This window comes from Gymnoscopelus microlampas (genome assembly GCF_963454915.1).
Source record: "Gymnoscopelus microlampas genome assembly, chromosome: 2".
NCBI classification, from domain to species: domain Eukaryota; kingdom Metazoa; phylum Chordata; class Actinopteri; order Myctophiformes; family Myctophidae; genus Gymnoscopelus; species Gymnoscopelus microlampas.
The window spans coordinates 2,731,701-2,756,469 of record NC_139939.1 but is presented as its reverse complement, the minus strand read 5'-3'; the positions used below and the strand labels follow the sequence as shown (position 1 = coordinate 2,756,469).

At 42.4% G+C, this 24,769-nt stretch overlaps 1 protein-coding gene across 1 annotated transcript in view; it reads left to right on the top strand.

Annotated features, from left to right (window-relative positions):
- LOC311063813 (glycine receptor subunit alpha-3-like) overlaps nt 1–24,769 on the top strand; it is a gene marked incomplete at both ends in the record, with an annotated part of 141,636 nt that overhangs the window by 72,473 nt on the left and 44,394 nt on the right. The window contains 3 exons of the mRNA XM_084083424.1: nt 199–266; nt 19,024–19,247; nt 20,180–20,262. Of these exons, the coding sequence (XP_083939550.1) occupies nt 199–266; nt 19,024–19,247; nt 20,180–20,262 (375 nt within the window). The remainder of the gene's footprint in view (nt 1–198; nt 267–19,023; nt 19,248–20,179; nt 20,263–24,769) is intronic.

The window sequence follows — 24,769 nt, the reverse complement described above, 5'->3', positions numbered from 1 at the left end:
ATCAATGTTATCCAATCAGGTGAGAGAACTCACGCAGGATACAGGATACAAGTGATGACGCAAATTCATTTTTAGATACTTTTTTTAAAAACTGGAACACGGGATACTGGTAATCTGTATACTGTGTAATATATATCATTGTGTATTTATTGTGTGCGTGTGTGTGCGTGTGCGTGCGCGTCCAAATTTGTGTGGCAGGTCCTCCAGTGAATGTGTCCTGTAATATCTTCATCAACAGCTTTGGGTCCATAGCGGAGACCACAATGGTATGTATGCTATCATTATCTAATATGATCTAATGTTTTGGGGGGCCATCATGCATGTTGGGAACGATGCCAGTCGTTCCATTTGTACTGCTATGTGACACTAATGCTATGTGAGGCTCCGCACAGTACTGTAGTTCACCCAAGAAAGTACGTCTTTTCTATCAATTACACAACCCATGAAGCCTTGAATTCATGGAGATTTTTTTTGTTTGTGTTGCATTCCTAAGCCAATAATTTGATGACCGGCAGAGACTCAAAGAGTCCTATACGGAAGTCCTGATGTCACTCGTTCATCCCCTGGGTCGTAGAAGTAATTTCTCTATGGAGAATAACATTGGTTCATCTTAGAATCGTCTCATATAAGAATTGTGGTCCAAAAATAAACAAACTGTCTCTGCGATATTGTCAGGGAGGTGGCTCTGCATCGTTTATGATAGTCAGTCACTCATATTTGATACAGTCTGTTTCTGACGAAAATTTAACTAATTCGGTGGAAGTAACATTAACGTTTTCTCACCATCAGTTGATGCTTCATATATATAAGAGTCAGTGTGATGTGACCCTCAGCCAAAACATGAAGCGGGCGGTTTAGGTTGGCAAATCAGGGAAGCCGATGCACGTTATAATCTCCCGAACACACTGAGAATTTCTGCTTCTTTCACAGTCCTTCGGGCCGACAGATACAGATATTGATGATTTCTTTGGTTCTCGGAAACCCTGTTGCGTTGGTCTGTCCGTGCGTGTGCGTGTGCCTGTGTGAGTGTGTGTGTGTGTGTGTGTGTGTGTGTGTGTGTGTGTGTGTGTGTGTGTGTGTGTGTGTGTGTGTGTGTGTGTGTGTGTGTGTGTGTGTGTGTGTGTGTGTGTGTGTGTGCGTGTGTGTGCATCGCGTGTGAGAAGAATATTAAACCAATGGAAAATACTAGCTTTTGACTAAGTAAAATCTACAGTACATCCATTGGAACAAAAGCTATTTTATCATTTCCTTGAAAGTAACGGTTTTGTTTCCTTAATTTAGATGTCGTTTTTTGTTTCCATATGAGAGCAGAGTACCATAGGAAAATAATGAGATATTGGCTAATTAGATTGACCTACTGTACCAGTTTTGAAAATAAAGCTGAGAGAGAGAGAGAGAGAGAGAGAGAGAGAGAGAGAGAGAGAGAGAGAGAGAGAGAGAGAGAGAGAGAGAGAGAGAGAGAGAGAGACTTTCACACTCATCACTGTTATGCCAGGGACACAGTTTGTGTGTGTGTGTGTGTGTGTGTGTGTGTGTGTGTGTGTGTGTGTGTGTGTGTGTGTGTGTGTGTGTGTGTGTGTGTGTGTGTGTGTGTGTGTGTGTGTGTGCGCGAGCGCGCGTGCATGCTTGTGCGTGTTGAGTTGTTGCAACACATTGCGAGCTTGTAGATTGGTTATTATGGGTGAAGATATCCGGTGTAGAGCAGCGGTGTCCAAACCGTATACAGTATATGATGAAATTGTGAAAATAGCTTAATGCAGGGGTCTGCAATGTTTAGTTTTTTTTTCAGGCAAAGGACCCCTTAAGGATAAGGATAATTCATTTTAACAGGTCGTTCATGAAAGTCCTTGCGGTCTTGTTTCCAATGAGAACCTGTGAGCAATTAGGGGTTAAGAGTCTTGCTCATGGACACATTTCATTTCATCGACACACAGCGGTTAAAATATGTTTTGAAATAATAATCAAGCTCTACAAAGTAACTAGTAAAAAAATAATTGTAGTGGAGTAAATGTACCATATTTGACTGTGAGATGTAGTGGAGTAAAAGTATAAACATTTTACTTAAGTACAGTATAAGTACATTTTTGTAGTTACTTTCCACCACTGGTTGCACTGCTGCTCGAACTGAGTCAGGCGAGCTGAGCTTTGTTTTACCAATTGGACCGCGGCCGCTGAACGATTTGCAGGCAAAGCTTAAATAGACTCTAAGCACAGCAGCCGTATTGGAAAGAAAGTGGGCCTCTTCCTTACTACCTTCACAGGTGTCCTAAATTATACAAATTAAGGCTCTGTTCACATTTAGTGTTGCAGCTTTTTTTTTTTTTTTACGGAACCCAATAACTCTGAGGTACAAATTAAACCACTCCATTATATCGATAAAATTTTTAGATACTTTTTTAGAGAATTTTTAGATAAATAAAACAAATAGCCCTTCTTTCACATCTCGAGAATGAGGAACAAGCAGTTATAGGAGTCCTTACAAAATTCTAATGAGAAACAGCCTATCTCCCCAGATAAATGTCAAAAAACTCGGAAACGTCGATGTATGAATTTCACATGACCATTACTAGGGGGCCATGAATAATACATTTTAGGAAGGAAGCTGCAGGACATGTAAAAATATCCCCACCACGTGCCACGACATGGTCCCCGGGCCGGACATGTTTGGTGAAGCAGCAGAAGTGTCATTTCGGAAAAAAAAACCTTGGGGGTTAATAAGTTATCACTTAAGTCAAGGGTTACCAGACTTTTCAGGCCGTGACCCCGCAAAATAATCATATTTGAACTGGGGACCCCTCACCCCGACAAGCACTTGGAATTGTAGGCTTTAGTGTAGTTTGAAAACAGCCGATCTACAAGCTCACAACGCCTTGCGTGTAGATCGACTATTTTCACAATGCCAATTTGGTGTTTAAAAGGTCTTAAAAGTCATTCAATTGTCACTTTGGAAATGTGCAGATACTCTGTATACACTTGTACTGTATGTTGGTTTGTTTACTGTTGAGTGAGCAAACAATGTTAAAACACATTAAAAAGCAGAGAGAGCAGACAACATTGGTAAAAAAAATGAAAAATAAAAAGTGCTGATGCATTCAAAGTGCAATATAGACACAGTAGCCAACTATTCAAAGTGCTATTCATCTCTCAAGATGTTGGTTTTGGGGGCAATATGTGGCGAGCATTCAGGGTTCTGATGGTTTGGGGGAAGAAGGCTGTTGGATGACCTGCTGGCGCTTTCCCCTAAAGCTCTTGAACCTCCTACCCGGATGGCAGGAGTTCAAAGAGATGGTGGGAAGGGCTGGAGGAGTCAGTTATTATGCTCTGTGATCTGTGTATATATCTCTGGGGGGCTTGATCTACAAGCTCACAACACGTTGCAATGCTACACGTGAGCTTGTAGATATTTTTTGGGGGTGGGAGAAAACATTTGAAAATGTGCGTTTAATATAATGACATGCCCAAAATAGGGGTGCCAGGTTGAAAGTGGTTAACACATGTATGTTTGCAGCTTGTAGATCTGCTACTTTTGCCATATTTTATGTGAATCCTGAAAATTAACAGTTTTTGGACATACTGTATGAGGTTTCCACACGACAGAGAGAACACATAGTATCTATAACGTGCCACGTGTAGATGGACCGGCGTGGATTGAGATGCACTCAGCGTTGATCTGAAATCAGATTAAACTGCCAAAAATGTTCAGCGTTTCAGAAAATATGCACAAGAGAACCAAAATGTGACTTTAACCCATTCAAACCGGGAACGCATCTGTGTCATTTTAGATTCAATTGGGCTAGCAGATATACAAGCTCATAGCGTGGCACAAATCAAAGATCTTTGAATACATTTTTAGATCTCTAAATCTTTGAATTTATATATATATTTTCTAAAGCGAACCTTTTTAACTCAAATCTTTGCTTCTGGGGGTCCCTGGAACAACACTTTTTGAGATAAGGGTCTGCACCCAAATACATATAATTTTGGGGACCCTTGACATGAAAAAGTTTGGGAACAACAACTTTATAGCAACGTACAGTAAGTTCCTTCCCCAGAAGCAAAGATTTGAGATACAAAGATTTGCACACATTTGCACAATGTACTTAAAAAAAATAGCAGATACAGCGGTGCCGCGCTATGAGCTTGTAGATCTGCTATTTTTTGAATCGCCAAATAAATCTAAAAATGACACAGATGCGTTCCCGGTCTAAAAGGGCTAAAGTGAACAGAAGGGGCGATGGTGGTGCAGTACTCGCCAAACCCCCTGAGACCCCAAATGTCAGCCCTGTGTAGCAGGGCTAGGTACAGAGCAGCCCCAAATGCAGTTTGTCAGTGCCAGTGATACAGCCCACTGACAGCCAGCTCAGTTGCAGCGGTGGAAAAAGTACTCAAATGTTTTACTTACTAGTAAAAGTATAAATACTGTAATGTAGAAGTACTCTGTTAGGGCGCGCTCCCACCGCACTTTTATTTTACCTCTGGGGCAGAATCTGCCAATGCTTTGTCAATGCAAATGCGTGGATTCACGCAAGAGCAGATTTTTCCACTTGTCGCGCAGACCTTGCGTTTATCCGCTCTGCACGTAGAAGCATAAAACTGCTGGAGGCAGGAGCTGATTTTCCCCCTCTGTCCAATCGGGTGAGTCGAAGGCGGACCGTCCATGTTGCGTCCCAAGAGAGGAAGCAACATGGTGTTCTCAGTGGACCAACTGGTTGTAGCTGTTGCATCTCACCCAGTACTTTATGATTTGTGCACTTGGGGTTCGTACATCTACATACACATTCAGATTTAAAATATAAAGTGCTTACCCTATGGCCACGGATTTTACAATCATGTACGGGCCCTTAAAAGTACCCGTATCTTCCGTATTGTTCAATATTTTTTGTTTTAAATCCGATTGGTGGTGGCCATTTCCCCATAGAGTTATAACGTACCAACAGTGCAATACACCTCTCAACCGCTAGGGTCGCGCAGTTGAAAGCATACGGAGAAAATGACCACTGATTGGATTAAAATGCTTTTTATTGAACAATACGGAAGATACGGATACTTATGAGGGCCCGTACATGATTGTAACATCCATGGCCATGGGTTAAGTACTTTATATTTTAAATCTGAATGTGTATGTAGATGTACGAACCCCAAGTGTGAAAGTGCAAAGACATTTTTGTGTCTAGTGGCGGTGCCGGTGCGGGCTACGGGGACGGTCTTGAATGTGAGTGACAGGTGCGTCACAGCGTTTTTTTAGAATCCGCTGGCTGCAAAAAACTGTGGCGCACAACCTGCGTTTAACAGCGGCCAGCCAACTTTTGGTGAGAGCGCGCCCTTACAAGTAAAAGTCCGGAAATTCAAAATGTTACTTGAGTAAAAGTACAAAAGTATTGGCATCAAAATATACTTAAAGTCAAAAGTAAAAGTACTCGAATGTTTGAAAATAGCAGATCTACAAGCTCACAACGTGTCGCGGTGTGACACGTTGTGAGCTTGTAGATCGGCTATTTTCAAATAGCCTATGTATAAAATAGGGCTAAAGTGGTTAATGTATGTTTCATAATATCATAATTAATGTAAAATAATCTGAAAAGCAACTAGTAACTAAAGTTAAAAAAAAGTTGTAGTGGAGTAAAAGTACAATATTTGCCTCTGAGATGTAGTGGAGTAGAAGTAAAATAATTGGAAATTGGAAATACTCAAGTAAAGTACAAATACCTCAAAATTGTACTTAAGTACAGTACTTAAGTAAAAATACTTACTTTCCACCACTGCTCAGTTGACATTTTCCAAGTGGAATAAATAAAAAAAAACGTCCCCTTCCTTTCCCCCAGTGGGTACCATTTTGTGTTTGTCCCAAATCCATATTTTATTGTCTCCGGAAGGACGATGGTTGGAAATACACCAGGTCCAGCTAAGAGGAAGACATGTTTTTTTTTTTTTACAAGAACATGAATGAGATAAGTGTAGCATAACATCGTGATTAGTACAAGACATTTTGAACTTTTATTTTACTTGAGTATTTCCATTTAGTTCTTATACTATATACTCCATTACATCTCAGAGGCAAATATTGCACTTTTTACTCCATGACTTGATTTGAAAACTCAGTTACTGTACTAGTTCAATTTCAGATTTAGATTATTGTAACAAAACATACATTAACAAATTAAGCCCTGTTTTATAGTTTTCTTTTTTAAATAGCTGATCTACACGTTAAAATATAACACATTTCTTTTTAAGATACATTTATGGGGCCAAATTGCTTATTATAAGCAGACATGGCAACACTTGGTAAACGGGAAACTCGTTGATATGGGGCTCCCCCACCTCCCCTATTCCCCTACCTGGCCACGCCCACAGTAGGTATGGCCAGGCCCACAGTGGGCGTAGCCAGGAATAAGGTGCATGAAATAGACACTCTGCAAAGCCGGATGCACGAGGTGGAGTCGAACCCACAACCTCTGCGGTGGTGGGCAGGCACGGACTACTTCTCTCGTCGTTAGTGGGGGTCTGTCTCGGGGGCTGAAGCCCACTGCCGACAGTGGAAACATTGAGACGCAGTGGTGGAAGAATGACTCTGATTCCAATCGCCGCACATGGCTTTTACACATAGCTTTGAGTGTTTGTTTGTGTGTGTGTGTGTGTGTGTGTGTGTGTGTGTGTGTGTGTGTGTGTGTGTGTGTGTGTGTGTGTGTGTGTGTGTGCGTGTGTGTGTGTGTGTGTGTGTGTGTGTGTGTGTGTGTGTGTGTGTGTGTGTGTGTGTGCTTACATAACGCACCTATGAGGACATGTGCAGCTTGTTTTGAAGCGTCTCATACTCGCAGTAGTGAAAAAAAACTACAGACTACACTATCATGGCCCAAGGCCCTCTGATGTTAGCCCTAGTTCTACATTACATCATATCACACACACACACACACACACACACACACACACACACGCACTCACGCACTCACACACACACACACACACACACACACACACACACACACACACACACACACACACACACACACACACACACACACACACACACACACTGAATGATGTAATGAATGCATAGCGCGTATGGCACAGAGCAGTGCTACAGTCCAGTTACTACTGTATGTTTATTTATACTGGATTTTCATGTTGCTGCCTTCAGATGCACTCTTATCAGTGGTGTAAAGTAACTAAGTACATTTACTCATGTACTGTACTTAAGATTACTAGTTACTTTGCAGATATACATTATTATATTATAAAACATGCATTAACCACTTTTGGCCCATTTTATACCTAGGCTATTTGAAAATAGCCGATCAACAAGCTCACAACGCATCGCATCGCGGCGCGTTGTGAGCTTGTAGATCTGCTATGTTCAAACATTATAGTACTTTTACTTTTGGTACTTTAAGTACATTTTGAATTCCGGACTTTCACTTGTAACAGAGTACTTCTACATGGCAGTATTGATACTTTTACTCAAGTAAAACATTTGAGTACTTTTTTCCACCACTGACTCGTATTGCACTGATCAGAGCAATGGTCAAAAATAAATAAGTCTTAAATAGTTCTATATTCTGATAGTACTCATTGCTATAGAGTGTTTGTTCAGTAACAAGAGTCTCCCATGTCTCTCCAGCTCTTTAGTAAACAGAAAATGCATAGGTCGGGATACCAATTTTATCCAATCAGGTTAGAGAACATCAGCACACAGATTAAACAAGTGAAACTGGAAGTGATGACAATACATTTCTTTGGCTGTTCAAAAATAGAAGATTAACACGCTAATGATATTTTTGAAAGATCTTCAAAATGTGTGCAAATCTTTGAATATATATGTTTTAAAGCAAACATTTGTAACTCAAATCTTTACTGCTGGGGGGGGGGGGGGGGGGGCTGGATTTTGAGATGGGGGTTTGCGGCCAAATTCATATAAAAAACACTGATTTTATAGCAACATACTGTTGCTATAAAATCAGTGGTGCTCCAACTTTTTCATGTCAGGGATGTATTTGGCCGCAGACCCCCATCTTAAAATATGTTGTTCCAGGGACCCCCCAGAAGCACAGCTTCTGGGGGGTCTGCGCATGTCACACATGTGTGACCATTGCGCGTGCGCGCAGACATTTTCGGTTCACGGTTTGGTTCGGTTCGGTTCGCGGTTATTCCCCTTTCATTTCCGTTTTTTATTACTTTAATTCGGTACAAAAAATGTACTCCATGAAGTGTAGATGTGTGGCAAAAAGGAAACGTTGCGCAGGGGGGGAGGGGGGCTTATTTATTTTGTATCAATCAATTATCATCAACTTTGGCCATCATCTTCAGTTTCAAAGTGCTTTATTTATAAAGCAGCTTAAGTAAGTTTTCACTATAAACCCCTTTGTTTCAGAGGACACTAATAACACATATAATGCAGCTGAGAAACTTTGGTCAACCTCATTATGTGCTTGCATAATACATGGTCTTTTGGTCGCAAAAAACCTAGTCTACTTTGGATCTGATGGATAGGGTTCTGTGCAGACTGCAGTCCATTTGGAAACACTTGGACCTAGCCCTGGTCCAGAACGTTAGTGAGTTCTCTCTAACTCACTAACGCTCTGGACCAGGGCTAACATGGACCCTACCTGGTCGTAGTGTTGTCTGGTTTCTCTTGACATTATCAGAATGGCAGCAGCTAAATCCTTTGATCTCTGATCACCTTCGGTTTTGGTCAAACGTTGGACGACTCAAACTAGCGACCACGTCTAAACACGTTCTGTTTCTTTTTCCTCGGTAGCTTTCACTGTTTTAAAATACTTCCTTATATCTGTACACTTTGCAGCTTTTGCACAGATAGCTCTTGTATCCTCTCATTATGATTTTGAGCTCCTGATTATTTCATTTCCCCAAATTCGACTTGTAAACAAGCCAGTGAATGGGTGTGATGGAATGCAAGAACGCCTTGTCCCAAAACACGCTTGCCCCAGGTACATCTCGCTCGGCTCGGTCGGCGAAAAAAATGGGGGGGAGTGTGTTTTAGGACAAGCGTTCCGTTTTCCACACGGTTGCTGATTTTCTTTTTTTTTTTTTTTTTTGCTGTGAGAGGGGGAAAAAGTGTGTGAAATGGCAAGTGTGGCGTGAGGCGTGTTAAGAGGTTAAATAGGCTCTATTCACAGCAGCCATATTATGAAGACATTCACAGGTGTTACCAATGATACTAATGAAGGCTCTGTTCCATTCTGGTCAAACAGAGTCAGGGTTGCTGATATTGTGTGCAAGTTGGCTCACTGGAAACACTCTGCTACACCAGTGGGTCTACAGTTGGGGTCCAGGGTCCCTCATGGGCTTCCAAATGGCCCCTTATGGGTGTGTAACTCTGAGAGTGTACAAATACGGGTCCATTTGGTTCCATTTGTACTCTCTCAGAGTTATGGGGGTCGTGGAAACCACTGTGCTACACTAAATGGAACAGAGCCTTCATCAGTATCATTGGTAACACCTGTGAAGAAGGAAGTGATAATATGGCTGCTGTGCATAGAGCCTATTGCGTGACTCTCACTCTCAAAGGGTGAGACTTGGCAGCTCTGCTTTTGCAGTCCCGGTCGTAACCCAAAGTGGCTCCAAACGCCCAGATCTGCTGGATAGTGGAGGGTCTTCTATTGCTGGTCTATCGGCATTAGCCATTATTGCAACAGTTTAACTTTACAGTGTAGTATTCAGCGAGAAGGCAGCTTTAATTCCACCGCACGGCGTGACATTTTGTTTGTTTACTCGGTGTGGGGGAGCGGGGGGGGGGTGGAGCAGGCAACTCTGGCTCTCGGTCGCACTGTTGAGCGCAGATCCATTGAGACTAGCAGGGTAGATTAGTAGGTTGAGCACAGAGCGCATCGTCTGAAGTCGTCTGGGGAAAAAAAAGTATATATTGTTCGGTTCGTAGCACGTACCGAACCGAGACCCTCGTATCGAACGGTTCAATACGAATACATGTATCGTTGCAGGCTTAATATATATATATATATATATATATATATATATATATATATATTCAAAGATCTTTCACGATTTTCCAAAATACAGATCTAACCAAAGAAATCTTAAAATGACACAGATGCGTTCCCAGATGGAAAGGGTGAAGTGAGCTCAATAGCACGGTTTGCTTAGTTTCTTCAAACAGAGCCCAAAAGAGACAGGAGTCAAACAGAGGTATGGGAGACACATGCTCCAGATGTGAGGAGAGCAGATGTCAGGACCAGCTGTTTCATCCTGACAACCTACTCTCAACCTGTCACCCACCATCCATCGTGTCTCGATAAGTCGGTTTGCGTGTACGACTCGTACGTTGGGAGTATAGCTCACACATTTCCATCAGCTGATGGCTCATTCTGCACATCTGTCCAGCACAGGCGCAGAATGCCATGTCGGATGTTGAGTTGTCTTTTATACAGTGGTGGAAAAAGTACTCAATGTTTTTACTTGAGTAAAAGTATCAATACTGCAATGTAGAAATACTCTGTTAGGGCGCGGTCCCACCACCCTTTTATTTTACCTCTGGGGCGGAATCTGCCAATGCTTTGTCAATGTAAATGCATGGATTCGAGCAAGAGCGCATCTTTCCGCTTGTCGCGCACACCTTGCGTTTATGCGCTCTATGCTGCTTTTCCTCCTCTGTCCAATCGTCCGGACTGTCCCAAGACTCAGGAAGCGACATGGTGCTTTGCGATAGAGCAACTGGTTGTAGCTGTTGCAAGGGAGGGTCCTGAAAGTGAGTGACAGGTGGGTCACTCCGTTTATTTAGAATACGCTGGCTAAACAACCTGAGTTTAACAGCGGCCGACCATGTTTTGGTGGGACCGCGCCCTTACAAGTAAAAGGCCTGTGTTCAAAACGTTACTTAAGTAAAAGTACGAAATGTATTGGCATAAAAATATACTTAAAGTACCAAAAGTAAAAGTACTAGGGCACTATTCACAGGTCGCCCCTAAACCCTACCCTAAACCTGTTAAATACGGATAAGGGAGCTGCGCTGTCCCAAAACGTTATTCTGCACCTGCTCTACCTGTCACCCATTATGCCGACACCGTTATTTGCGCGTGGAGGCGTGCCCGTGGGCGTGTTGTTACTATATCCCCCACATTGCTATTCTGCACACACACATGGGTACGGCTTTGGGAGGGGGCACAGCGGATTCTAAAAGCACCCGCAAAGGGTATTGCCAGCCTTGGCGAGAAATAAGCAACCAGGTCTATGAAAACAAAAATAAGCGACTATAAGGCCACATGAGCACTTCAAACTAGAGCTTTATCCATATCTCCTAAATATTTGAGCCTGGCTTGACCCATAATTGACAAATTGGACCCAGCCCAGCCCGTCAGTCATTTTTCTAAACAAGCTGCTATGTGCAGCCTTTCATCATAAAGTTTAAATATAAAAACATCGAAATTAAACAAATATGTTTAACTCAGCATCAGCTATATAGTCTCAGTTATCTTGGCATATACTTACATTTTTGAGTGGTGCCAACCACTCCTATATCTGACTTTGTCCGTGTGTCCGTATGTATGTATGTCCAATAAACAAACATTGATGACAACACGGGTGATGACAATACGGGGCTCATCAAAGGCACCACTCTCTTCACACAGGGTGTGATTTTCTATAAGATGATCGGATCATCTGTGATAGCACGTTTAGGAAACGTCTCATTTTCATTTTGTGCTGCTGTCTCGTTAAACCTAGCTGCGGGTGAATATTATATTATATATTATATATATTATTAAGGTTTTGAGACCATCAGGCTCTAAGCCTTTCTTGGAATACTAGGCTTTCGTCTTCCGCCGGTTTTGGCAGTTCTGGCCTAACCGCGTGGTCACTTTTTACGAAACTCGGCAATATGGTAGAGGGCTATGCCAAACGGCGAAGACCCGAAACTCACAATCATCGGCCAAAGGGTGGCGCTATTTCACTCAATTGACTTTGAACAGGTACAACTCATGCCCTGTTTGACCCACAGCCATGAAACTTCGATGCACACATGCGTCTCCTCATGCCTAACAACTTTCACACTCTGACTTTTGACCTCTGACCTTTAGATCTCCCACCATTTCGAATTCTATGAAAAGCAGTAAAAAAGACTCTTCCTTCGTACAGATTGAGCAATCTGTACGAAACTGTATACACATGAACTTTGGACCAATGCCGACAGACGTGAGCAAGCGGATTTTCCATAAGTGAAAACGTTAAGCTTTTATAAGCCAATGAAAATTGCAGTTTTATGACAATTATTCATCTGCCCCTAACACATACATGCAGACTCACATTTGTTTGACACTTTGCAATATTGTAGAGGGTCCTTCCAAGTATCACTGAAACCTATCTTACTCCAATAGGTCAAAAGGGGGCGCTATAGCAATTTTTTGAAAATGCAAACTTTAAACAGGCAAAAGTCATGCCTCGTTTGGCCGACAGCCGTTAAACCTGCTTACACATGTGCCTTGACTCATGAGGAACACATGTATCACTTTGACCAGTAAGCTCTGCCCTTAGATTGTCTGCAATTTTGAGCAGTTTGAAAAACATTTAAATCCAGGATTTCTGAGCAATTTGCATGAAATTGTGTCATGTGTGTGAACTCCCTTTTCACTAGTTCAGGCCTGTTGGCCCAATAGCTTGATCGCTTAATCATCTGCCTTGAAACCACAGGGTTGCTGGTTCGAATCACACCTCATGTAGAATTCATTATAATTGCATTGCACACAACATGACTGTATCAATGAATGCATGTGCAATTGTTAACCAGTAAGCTCCGCCCTTAGATTGTCTGCAATTTTGAGCAGTTTGAAAAACATTTAAATCCAGCATTTCTGAGCAATTTGCGTGAAAGTGTGTCATGTGTGTGAACTCCTTTTTCATCAGTTCGGGTCTGTTGGCCCAATGGCTTAATCATCTGCCTTGATACCACAGGGTCGCCGGTTCAAATCCCACATCATGCAGACTCAAAACTCAATTGCATTGCACACAACATGATTGTATCAATGAATAAACATGCAATGGATAGAAGAAATGCTTATTGAGAGTAGTTATTTTCAATGTATGACGTACTTCATTCCCTCTTTTGTTTTGTTTTGTTGGATTCTCCTTTTTCACTGACTAAGGCTGTGGATTGAATAGCTTGATCAATACACTGTTAGTCTCATGTGCCAGAGGTCCATGGTTCAAACCCCACTCGTCACAGTTTACATTTAAATTGCATTGTACAAAACATGACCCTGTTAATTCAGACATGTGCAATTTGATGCATGTTCACTTCTTCTCTCGCGCTCTCTCACTGCCTCTCTTTCTCTTTTCTCTCTCTCTCTCTCTCTCTCTCTCTCTCTCTCTCTCTGCCTCTCTCTCTCTCTCTCTCTGCCTCTCTCTCTCTCTCTCTCTCTCTCTCTCTCTGCCTCTCTCTCTCTCTGCCTCTCTCTCTCTCTCTGCCTCTCTCTCTCTCTCTGCCTCTCTGCCTCTCTCTCTGCCTCTCTCTCTCTCTCTCTCTCTCTCTCTCTCTCTCTCTCTTATTCTCAAAACCGCTCATTGCTGCTTGCAGCTATATTATTATTATTATTATATTCCCCACGTAAACGCTACGTTCATGTTTACTGCATTAAAGCAGGGGTTCTCAATCTTTTCAGGCCATCGACCCCCCAAAATAACCATATTTGAACTGGGGACCCCCCCATTTTGTTTGACTCAGTTCCACAGATAAATATTGTGAAAATAGCAGATCTACAAGCTCACAATGCCTGGCGTTGTGAGCTCTGTTGTGGTGGTCTCGACCCACAGGTTGAGAACCACTGCATTAAAAGCTCCAAGCAAGTTACATGTCTAGTATGTTGTTGACCATGTAATGTAATGTTTTTGGTTTAGTGTCATATTAGGCTACTCCGTGGCGCGCGCACACCTCATGCGCCGCTCGATTGCGCCTCATTGTTTATGCTGCCCAAAATATCAGATCTGTAAGCTGTCGACGCCATGACGCAGCACGTATCTGGGTTTGAGAGGCTATGATTGATGTAAACTTAAAGTGTAGCTCTGTTCGGGATTATTGAACAAAGGTGGATGATGAAAGAGAACGGGGACAATATGGATGTAAGTTAACTGCATCACTACAGAGGAAACTAAATGGAGCTACTTCAGAGATGTTTACACACCCCTGGAATCCGTTACAATGGTGGAAATAGATAGCCTGGTAAACCCTCCCTCCGGAAATCTCATTTCCATTTTATTTCAGGAGTGAGTCTGGCCTGAACCGCCTTTCTGCAATATTCGCTGTGGGCTGGAGTTGGGCGGGAGTAATACCGTTGACTGACAACCCCTTCAACCAATGATCGTTTTTCCCCTTCAGCCAATCAGCAGTTCATTTTGACGAGCTCCAGACTATGTGACGCGACGGGACTTTTGGGACGGCCATGCCGAAAATAGGTTGCCTTATTGGGATACATGCGTGTCACTCCCCACCCTGCCGGTTCTCTAAATTTATATTTTTAAATAGGCTCTGTCATGATTAATTGACCACATATATGAAGTTAAACAACTAAATTCTATCCAAACGATATCTTAATAGTAAATTCCGTGCCTCAAAAAAGAAGTTTGAGACCGTTTTAAAAACTAAAGTAAGAAGTGAAGGCACTCGGACAACAACAATGGCTGCCGTTCGTCTTTTGTCGGCCCCAGTCAGGCTGCACTCGGCTTCATTCGGGCTCACTCGAACTCGCCACCTGATTGGCCAACTGTCGCTGTCAATCACAGAACGATGTGCGACGACGCTGATAGGCTCGTCAGCTCGGCGTATAGAGCGATTATTGCAGAAAGGCGGTTCAGGCCAGACTCACTCCTGAAATCAAATGGAAATGAGATTTCCGGAGGGAGGGTTTACCAGGCTAGGAAATAGAACAATAACAGCCAACGTGAGTACAGACCTTTCCTAAAACTGGCCAATGTATTATAGCCATATGCTACTGTATGTCTGTGTACCACCGCCCAGCCCTGTGATCGACCAGCTGGAGGTCCATGGCTGCCTGTAGGAGCGTTGTCGCAACATGATGTAATTAATTATTTGGGAGCAGCCGGTGTGTAAGATTCCAATAGTATAAATATTTTAAATGGCTTTCATATACTGACTAATATGACAAGTTGCTTATTGTGAACACAATAGGCTACAAACTAATATATTTATATACTAATGTATTTGGATAAAATAAAAATAAAAAAGTTGTATTTTGTTGCCTAGCCCAGGCCAGCCCAAAGCCTGACAAATACGCGACCAATTGGACCCGGCAGGAAAACAAGCCTAATGTGGCTTATAATAATCAGACCAGGCAACAGTGCAGACAGGGAGATATAGGCTAGAGCACATATTGGATCGGGGATGACGGTTAGCGCAGTCTTCTCTTAAAGGCAATGGCTTCTGGCACAGTGATTGGTTTTTATCATTGTAACGCCCAAACCACACCTATGCATAATGTAAGGGGTAGCGCAGGTGTTTAGCGGGTAAGGGAGGTGCCCCAGAATACCAAAGTTTGCGGGGGAACGCCTCTTGCCTAGTCCTAATTCCGATATTAGTGTGTTTAGCAAACTCGCGCCTGAATAGGGCGGCATATGTTGGAAAATAGGCGATCTACAAGCTCACAACGTGTTGCGATGCGACGCGTTGTGAGCTTGGGCTAAAGTGGTTAATGTATGTTTTATAATATAATAGTATCTGCAAAGTAACCCACTGAGCATTTCTCGGGCATATTAGACGTCTTTCCACAGGAGTAGCTTTTTCATGGTTATCACACAATTTTGTTAGTTTCCCCATACGTGCATGACAGGTGAAAAAATTACAACATTTAAAAAAGAGTTATCATAATGAAACTTCCTGAGTTGATTACTTACATGAAGACAATTATTTATCGTATTACAAGTTTACTGAAATTGTGTATTTAAATATGCAAATTAGGCATTAGGAAAAGATGCCCACATTTGCATAACTTTCCAGAATCAACATTGGAACATTGGACAAAGCCAGAGTCAACATACTTATTTCATTTTGTTAAGATGTTGGAGTCAAAGTTTTTTAACGAGGGAATATTCAATATCTGGCTCAATTTTGGGGCTCTGGCTCATGGACTAAATGCACAATTTGCATATTTAAATATACAATTTCATTAAACTTGTAATACAATAAATCATTGTCTTCATGTAAGTAATCAACTCAGGAAGTTTCATTATAATAACTCTTTTTTAAATGTTGTCATTTTTTCACCTGTCACGTATGGGGAAAATAACAAAATGTGTGATAACCATGAAAAAGCTACTCCTGTGGAGAGGTTATCATATATTTATTTACTCGTATTGACCCTATGAACAATTTAATATAGGTATGGTTTTGCCCACTCTTTCGATAATGAAATCTTGTCTGGCTCATGGACTAACTATGCCGAGGAAGAAATGCCACTTGGAAATGTTCAAATCAGCCTCATGGTGGCGCTATAACAGGCCGATTTGTGTTTTTACCTATAACTGCATCGATCTGTGTAAAACTTAGTATGTGCACTACCTAGAGGCCAAGGAAAAACCTTTGCCCTGCATTTTTCACATCTGCCTTTTATAACTCTACCAGGAGGCCTTATGTAAAACACATTAAGCAAATCGGTAAAGACGGATCTGTTAGATTTTTTATATTCCATCCTGAGTGGCTAAGATTGACATCTAAAGTTTGCAGGAGTGGCCCGTTTTGAGCAGAATGCCGCAAATCATGAACGCAGCGTACGATTGCAGTGAAACTTTGCACGCACATTCGCACTAAGTTGAGGAACAAATGCCACCCTTTTAACATTGCCCTATTATAGCGCCACCAGGAGGCCGAATTTTGCAAAATTACTCTAAAATGTTGTTCAAACATTATGCAAATCGGTACACATTATCTCTATAGTCAAGTGATCAAGACGGATCCGTCCGATTTTTCATATTCCATCCTGATTGGCAAATTCCAAACATTGCTGGCCCACAATAACCTACCTGACAATAACCTACCTGACCTGGCGGAGACCTGTGCTCCGAGGAGCACTTTTTCTAGTTGTATACTGTGGCTAAATTTGAAAATAGCAGATCTACAAGTTCAGAGCGCATCACAGTGTGACGTGTTGTGAGCTTGTAGATCTGCTATTTTCACAGACGAAGTGGAATATTTGTGAAAAATATATATTGTATGTGGGTTCCTGGCAAAAACTATTTTTAGATGGGGGTCTGTGGCCAAATACATATACAATTGGGGGTCCTTTGATTGATGCACTTTATTTAGTAAGACAACAGTACATGGAAGTACAAATTCACAATACAAGGTCTACTAAACTGGAAGGCTCATAAAGCACTAAGCTTGTTTAAAATGAGATACCCACGCACACAAATCATGATGACATATAAGAGACTGACGGATATACACACTACTATACAGAACTTGAAATCTAAACGGTTGAGAAGGGAGTATCTATGCTCCCCGCTTACCTAACCCCAATATGGGAACCCATTGCCAAATGAAAAGGAAAATCAGTGCCCTCTGCTGTTTTTACTATCTCACTTGGCTCTGGGAGGAAGTCGACGTAGCACACGTACGCAAGGAAACCGGGGTTTTGGTCTGCCTTCAGCCTTCCACTTCCGGTGGTGCGACTATGTTTTCATTCACACTAACAATTTTTCTACACGCAACACTAACAACACTTCTCACAGAGAACATGGATCGTTTTGGTTATAAGCCCACTTGTTTCTATGATGAAAGAGCAAGTTAAAATGTGAATATCTTTCTGTGGTTTTGTCTGCTCCGAGGACGCTATTGTTAAATGAGTTTCGGTTTGTTTCTAGTGGGGAAGGATCGGCAGACACGTAAATCCCCCCCACTACATTTGATTGGGTAAAGCGCGGCCTGCTTCCTGATCTGAAGGCACGCCCACTTGTAGGCCATTGCGTACGCGATATGACGAACCCCCCCGACAGATTCAGGGGGAGAGTAGAATCTGTTCTTGAGAGATTAACCTAACCCTAACCCTTAGGTAAGTGAACATAGAACCGGGGGAACATAGGGATGACCCCTTGAGAACCACATGCCCCTTATAGACTCAAGTATAGGCTCTCCACCTCTGTCTGCTGTGTATGCTGTTGTGGTTGTTCTGGTCTAGGTTGTGTGTTGTTGGAGGGGAGGGACAGATAAAACGCACATGCAGAGAGCAGAGAACAAATAGAGCGTGAGAGACACAGAGAGAGAAAAAAAAAGGATATAGAGGAAAGGTGAGAGAGAGAGAGAGAGAGAGAGAGAGAGACAGAGAGAGAGAGAGAGAGAGGATGAGAGTCAATAAGAGTCCATATGTCACATCAGGATTAGCCCCCTCCCCCCCCCCCTCTCTCAGACCATCTGGCCTCGCCCCGCTCGCTCACATCTGACAGAACAACCATGCAGATGAGAGGAAGTGACATCATCGTCAACTTGCATTCCATTCACCGCAAACTCAACAAACCGTCCCGTTGTTTCATTGATTCATTCACTTTACCTAATTAACCTCATTAAGACCTGAGGGACATTCTACACATGGCCAGTGGTGGAAGAAGTACTGACATATTTTACTTAAGTAAAAGCAATACCACAATATAAAAAATACTCAGTTGCAAGTAAAAGGCCTGTGTTCGAAATGTTACTTGAGTAAAAGTACAAAGGTATTGGCATCAAAATGTACTTAAAGTATCAAAAGCAAAAATGTTTGAAAATAGCAGACTCACATTGTGAGCTTGTAGATTGGCTATAGGGGCAAAAATGCACCTATGAATTTGTATTTTTTTTTTGAAAGGCAATACTGAAAGACAAACTACAGTACAGAATTAACCGAATTAACCGAATGAATGTAACAAAAACACCCCAAAAACCAAACCCGAAAATTGGCCTTTGCCTAGGGCCCATTCTGACATTAACACGGCCCTGACTGTTCATCCCCATGTCTCTCTCTCTCTCTCTCTCTCTCTCTCTCTCTCTCTCTCTCTCTCTCTCTCTCTCTCTCTCTCCAGGACTATCGTGTTAACATCTTCCTCCGCCAGCAGTGGAACGACCCTCGGCTGGCCTACGCCGAGTACCCGGACGACTCTCTGGACCTGGACCCGTCCATGCTGGACTCCATCTGGAAGCCCGACCTGTTCTTCGCCAACGAGAAGGGAGCGCACTTCCACGAGGTGACCACCGACAACAAGCTGCTCCGGATCTTCAAGAACGGAAACGTTCTGTACTCCATCAGGTGAGAGTTGGGTGCGGTGGGAAAAGTACTCAAATGTTTTACTTCAGTAAAAGTATCAATACTGCAATATAGAAATACTCTGTTACAAGGAAAAGTCCTGTATTCAAAATTGACTTGAGTAAAAGTACGAAAGTATTGGTATCAAAATGTACTTATACCAAGAGTAGAAAGTACTCTTATACAGAATGTCCCATTTCACATTTTCAAATATATACATTTTCGAGTATAAACATATTTTGAAAATAGCAGATCTACAAGCTCACAATGTGTCTTATTGTGAGCTTGTAGATCTGCTATTTTCAAATGGCCGAAATGTATATACTGTAGGGCTGAAGTTGTTAACTTAATGTATGTTTTGTAACAATCTACAAAGCAACTAGTAACTAAGTTTTCAAATAATTGTAGTGGAGTAAAAGTACAATATTTGCCTCTGAGATGTAGTGGAATAGAAGTAAAAATACTGAAAATTGGAAACACTCCAGTAAAGTAAAAGTACCTCAAAATTGTACTTAAGTACAGAACTTCAGTAAATGTACTTAGTTACTTTACACCACTGACTAAGTAGCCTACATTAAATTAGTATTGTAGTTTTTTTTTCGTATTTAACAGTAGTTTTATTTCGTATTACTCAACTTTACTTGAGTGGTTGTATTTTGGGATACTCTATGACTTTCACTCCACTACGTTTCAAACAACAATGTCCCATCTGACACTGAATGGCTCAGCCTCATTATTCCTTGTTGTTCTTTCTTTCTTCCTGTCTGTCTGTCTGTCTGTCTGTCTGTCTGTCTGTCTGTCTGTCTGTCTGTCTGTCTGCCTGTCTGTCTGTCTGTCTGTCTGTCTGTCTGTCTGTCTGTCTGTCTGTCTGTCTGTCTGTCTGCCTGTCTGTCTGTCTGTCTGTCTGTCTGTCTGTCTGTCTGTCTGTCTGTCAGACTAACACTGACTCTGTCGTGTCCCATGGATCTTAAGAACTTCCCTATGGATTCACAGACCTGCATCATGCAACTGGAGAGCTGTAAGTACACACACACACACGCACACGCACGCGCACACACACGCACACGCACACGCACACGCACACGCACACGCACACGCACACGCACACATGCACGCGCACACGAACATAGCCGCGCTATGAACTTGTGGATCTGCTATTTTTGAAAAATCGTGAAAATGTTTGCACATTTTGAATATATACTTTTTTTTAAAGGTAGGGTAAGTGAAATTTTTGGGTTAAAACAGAAAGTATTTTGTTAAAAGGTTAAAGCACTATATTCTGATAGTAATCATTGCTATAGAGTGTTTGTTCAGTAACAGGAGTCTCCCTGTCTCTCCAGCTCTTTAATAAACAGAAAATATATTTTCCGGTAGGTGTCAAAATCTCAGCCAATCAGAAGAAAGTACCCATTTTTAAGCTTAATTTTTATAGTGTTCCAGTTCCAATTTTGCCTGCTCATTTCTTAGTGTCATCACTTCCAATTTAACTTGTTTAATCTATATCCTGATTGAGTTGTCTATCCTGATTGGATAAAATTGGAAATGAAACTGAAACTGAAACGAAATGCATTTTCTGTTTTATAAAGAGCTGGAGAGACAAGGAGACTCCTTTTACTGAACAAACACTCTATAGCAATGAGTACTATCAGAATATAGAGCTATTTAACACTTATTTTAACCAAAGAAAATCACTTACCCTACCTTTAAGCGAACATTTTTAACTCATGTTACAACTTCTGGGGGGTCCCTGGAACAAAATATTTTGAGATGGGCGTCCATGGCCAAATACATCATTTTGGGTGGTCCTTGACATGAACAAGTTTGAGAACCACTGATTATAGCAACATACGTTTAGGAACATACGTTTTTTCTCAAAATGTCTACAATTCTTCCAAAAAGCTCATATGAGCTTGTAGATCTGCTATTTTTTTTTAATAGGCTCTATTCACAGCAGCCATAGTATGAAGACATTCACAGGTGTTACCAATGATACTAATGAAGGCTCTGTTCCATTCTGGTCAAACAGAGTCAGGGTGCTGATATTGTGCATGTTGGCTCACTGGAAACACTCTGTTAGACCAGTGGGTCTACAGTTGGGGTCCAGGGACCCTCATGGTCTTCCAAATGGCCCCTTACAGGTGTGTAACTCTGAGAGTGTACAAATGGAACCAAATGGACCCGTAAGGGTCCATTTGGTTCAACTTCTGTTCAACAGAAAGAGCCAGCTGAAATCCATCAGGAGAACGACTCAAAAGATGGTGAGATGGGCGACACGCATGGCAGTACAGACTGTTTCTCTGTCTTTGAACCACTTACTGTAAACCCTATAGTTGACTGGGGGACCCCAGGGCTCTACACTGGACACTCTAGTGTTTGCCTCTACATGAAATCTCTTCACGTGTCGCATCACACGGCACGCTGTGAGTATGGAGCTATATATGGAGAGTCAACTGGAAATCCCTGCCCGCTCATTTCAATGAAAGTTGCTCAGCCAGCGCCTATATACTCCCCTCTCTGGGTTTGGGCCCAATGGGTTTGATGACATTATGGGCTGATAGACATGCGCATTAGTGTCCTTTATGCGTCTACGTCATAAACTACGTCCATGCACAGCTTGTGAGTCGAGCTTATTGGTCGAAGCCCAGTTCAATCGTTCATGTTTTGGGCCCAAACTGGTCCAAACTTGCGGTAGGCCACTTGAGTTGACATTGACAAGTGAACATTGCTGCAGGTTCCAAGTCCACTTTTTATAAGCGCCTTTTGGCTTGTTGTACTGTAAAGTTGCATTTAAATATTGGTAGTTGCGGGCTGCGGTTTGTTTGGGCTTGTTTCTAAAGTGTAGTTGATTGTTTGGGCTTGTTTCTAAAGTGTAGTTGATTGTTTGGGCTTGTTTCTAAAGTGTAGTTGATTATTTGGGCTTGTTTCTAAAGTGTAGTTGATTATTTGGGCTTGTTTCTAAAGTGTAGTTGATTATTTGGGCTTGTTTCTAAAGTGTAGTTGCTTATTTGGGCTTGTTTCTAAAGTGTAGTTGTTTATTTGGGCTTGTTTCTAAAGTGTAGTTGTTTATTCGGGCTTGTTTATAAAGTGTAGTTGATTGTTTGGGCTTGTTTCTAAAGTGTAGTTGATTGTTTGGGCTTGTTTCTAAAGTGTAGTTGTTTATTTGGGCTTGTTTCTAAAGTGTAGTTGATTGTTTGGGCGTGTTTCTGAAGTGTAGTTGATTATTTGGGCTTGTTTCTAAAGTGTAGTTGATTGTTTGGGCTTGTTTCTGAAGTGTAGTTGATTATTTGGGCTTGTTTCTAAAGTATAGTTGTTTATTTGGGCTTGTTTCTAAAGTGTAATTGATTGTTTGGGCGTGTTTCTGAAGTGTAGTTACATTACATTACATTACAGTCATTTAGCAGACGCTTTTATCCAAAGCGACTTACAATAAGTACAATCAACAAAGGTAGGGAACGAAAGCTACTAATCACCAGAGGTTATAAGTGCATTTTCTGCAATAACAAGCAACCAAGAGCATACCTAGCACTAAGGTAAAAGTGCAATATATCAGCTACCTATTTCCTCAAACAGATGAGACAAAATAGCTAAATCAAATGAGCAGGAGCTAAAACAAATAATTGTATTGACTAAACAAGATCCAATAAACAATTCAACAATAAAACAAGCATTCGTACAACTAGTTAACAACAAGTAGGCCAGGCAAAGAGGAAGGGTAGTGTTTCCTGAAGAGGTGGGTTTTCAGCCTGCGGCGAAAGATGGGCAGTGACTCTGCTGTCCTGACATCAGTGGGAAGTTCATTCCACCACTGTGGGGCCAGAACAGAAAAAAGTTGTGATGTGTCGATCGACCAGAAGGACCGTTGAGTGGCGAGGGAGTCAGTCGCCCCGAGGTGGCATACCGGAGTGGTCGGGCAGGGGTGTGGGCATTGACCAAAACCCGGAGGTAAGAAGGAGCTGTTCCTTTCACTGCCCTATATGCTAGCACCAGGGTTTTAAACTGAATGCGAGCTGCTACGGGGAGCCAGTGCAGAGAACGGAGAAGGATAGTTGTGTGAGAGAACTTGGGGCGGTTGAACACCAGACGAGCCGCAGCTTTCTGAACAAGCTCCAGAGGTCTGATGGCAGATGCCGGAGCACCAGCCAGGAGGGAGTTGCAGTAGTCCAGGCGGGAGATGACAAGAGCCTGGATGAGCACCTGGGCTGCCTTCTCCGTGAGGAAGGGGCGAATTCTCCTGATGTTGTAGAGGAGGAATCTGCAGGACCGTGTCACTGATGCGATGTTAGCCGAGAAGGACAGTTGATCGTCCAGGGTCACACCCAGATTCTTCGCAGTCCGAGTTGAGGTCACCACAGCGTTCTCAATGGTGATGGCCATGTCACGGTGAGGACAGCCCTTCCCTGGGATGAACATCAGCTCGGTCTTGTCCAGGTTGAGCTTCAGGTGGTTCGTCGACATCCACTCCGAGATGTCAGCCAGACAAGCAGCAATGCGTGCCTCCACTTGTGTGTCAGAGGGGGGGAATGAGAGGATCAGCTGGGTGTCATCGGCATAGCAGTGGTAGGAAAAGCCATGGGAGCAGATGACAGCACCAAGAGATGTAGTGTAGAGAGAGAAGAGAAGAGGACCCAGAACCGAGCCTTGGGGAACCCCAGTAGTGAGCCTGTGTGGTTCTGACACAGACCCTCCCAGCATCACCTGGTAGGAGCGACCCGTCAGGTAGGATGCAAACAGGGAGTGTGCTTTTCAACATCTGTTGATTAGTTGATTATTTGGGCTTGTTTCTAAAGTGTAGTTGATTGTTTGGGCTTGTTTCTAAAGTGTAGTTGTTTATTTGGTCTTGTTTCTAAAGTGTAGTTGCTTATTTGGGCTTGTTTCTAAAGTGTAGTTGTTTATTCGGGCTTGTTTCTAAAGTGTAGTTGATTATTTGGGCTTGTTTCTAAAGTGTAGTTGATTATTTGGGCTTGTTTCTAAAGTGTAGTTGATTATTTGGGCTTGCTTCCCCATCTGAAAGAGTTTTTTTTTGCCAGGGACACCCATACAAGATTTGTTTATTTAAAAGGTATAGAACAGGGGTCTTCAACGTTTTCAGGCCAAGGACCCCCTAGCTGAGAGAGAGATGATGCAAGGACCCCCTCTATATTGTATAAAATGTTGTTTCAGATTAAAGTTTTTTTTTACTTAGTCTGTAATTTTTCCCTGTACACCTATAGCCTCTTTGCCAAAAATAGCCGATCTACACTCTCTCAACGCCTCGCAGCGCAAGGCGTTGAGAGAGTGTAGATCGGCTATTTTTGGCTAATGTTCACCTCAGAAAAGGAATTCTAGGGTTCAAGTTAATGTAAAAAAAAAAGAAATCACACAAAGATTTGGCGGACCCCCTATAGTAGCTCTGAGGACCCCCTAGGGGTGCCGGACCCCCTGTTGAAGACCCCTGGTATAGAAGGAAGGCTGTTATGTGGGGTTTACCCTTTACAGATCCCAAGTCACTGTGCGTTCAGTGGACCCGGTAGTAAGGCGGAGGAGTC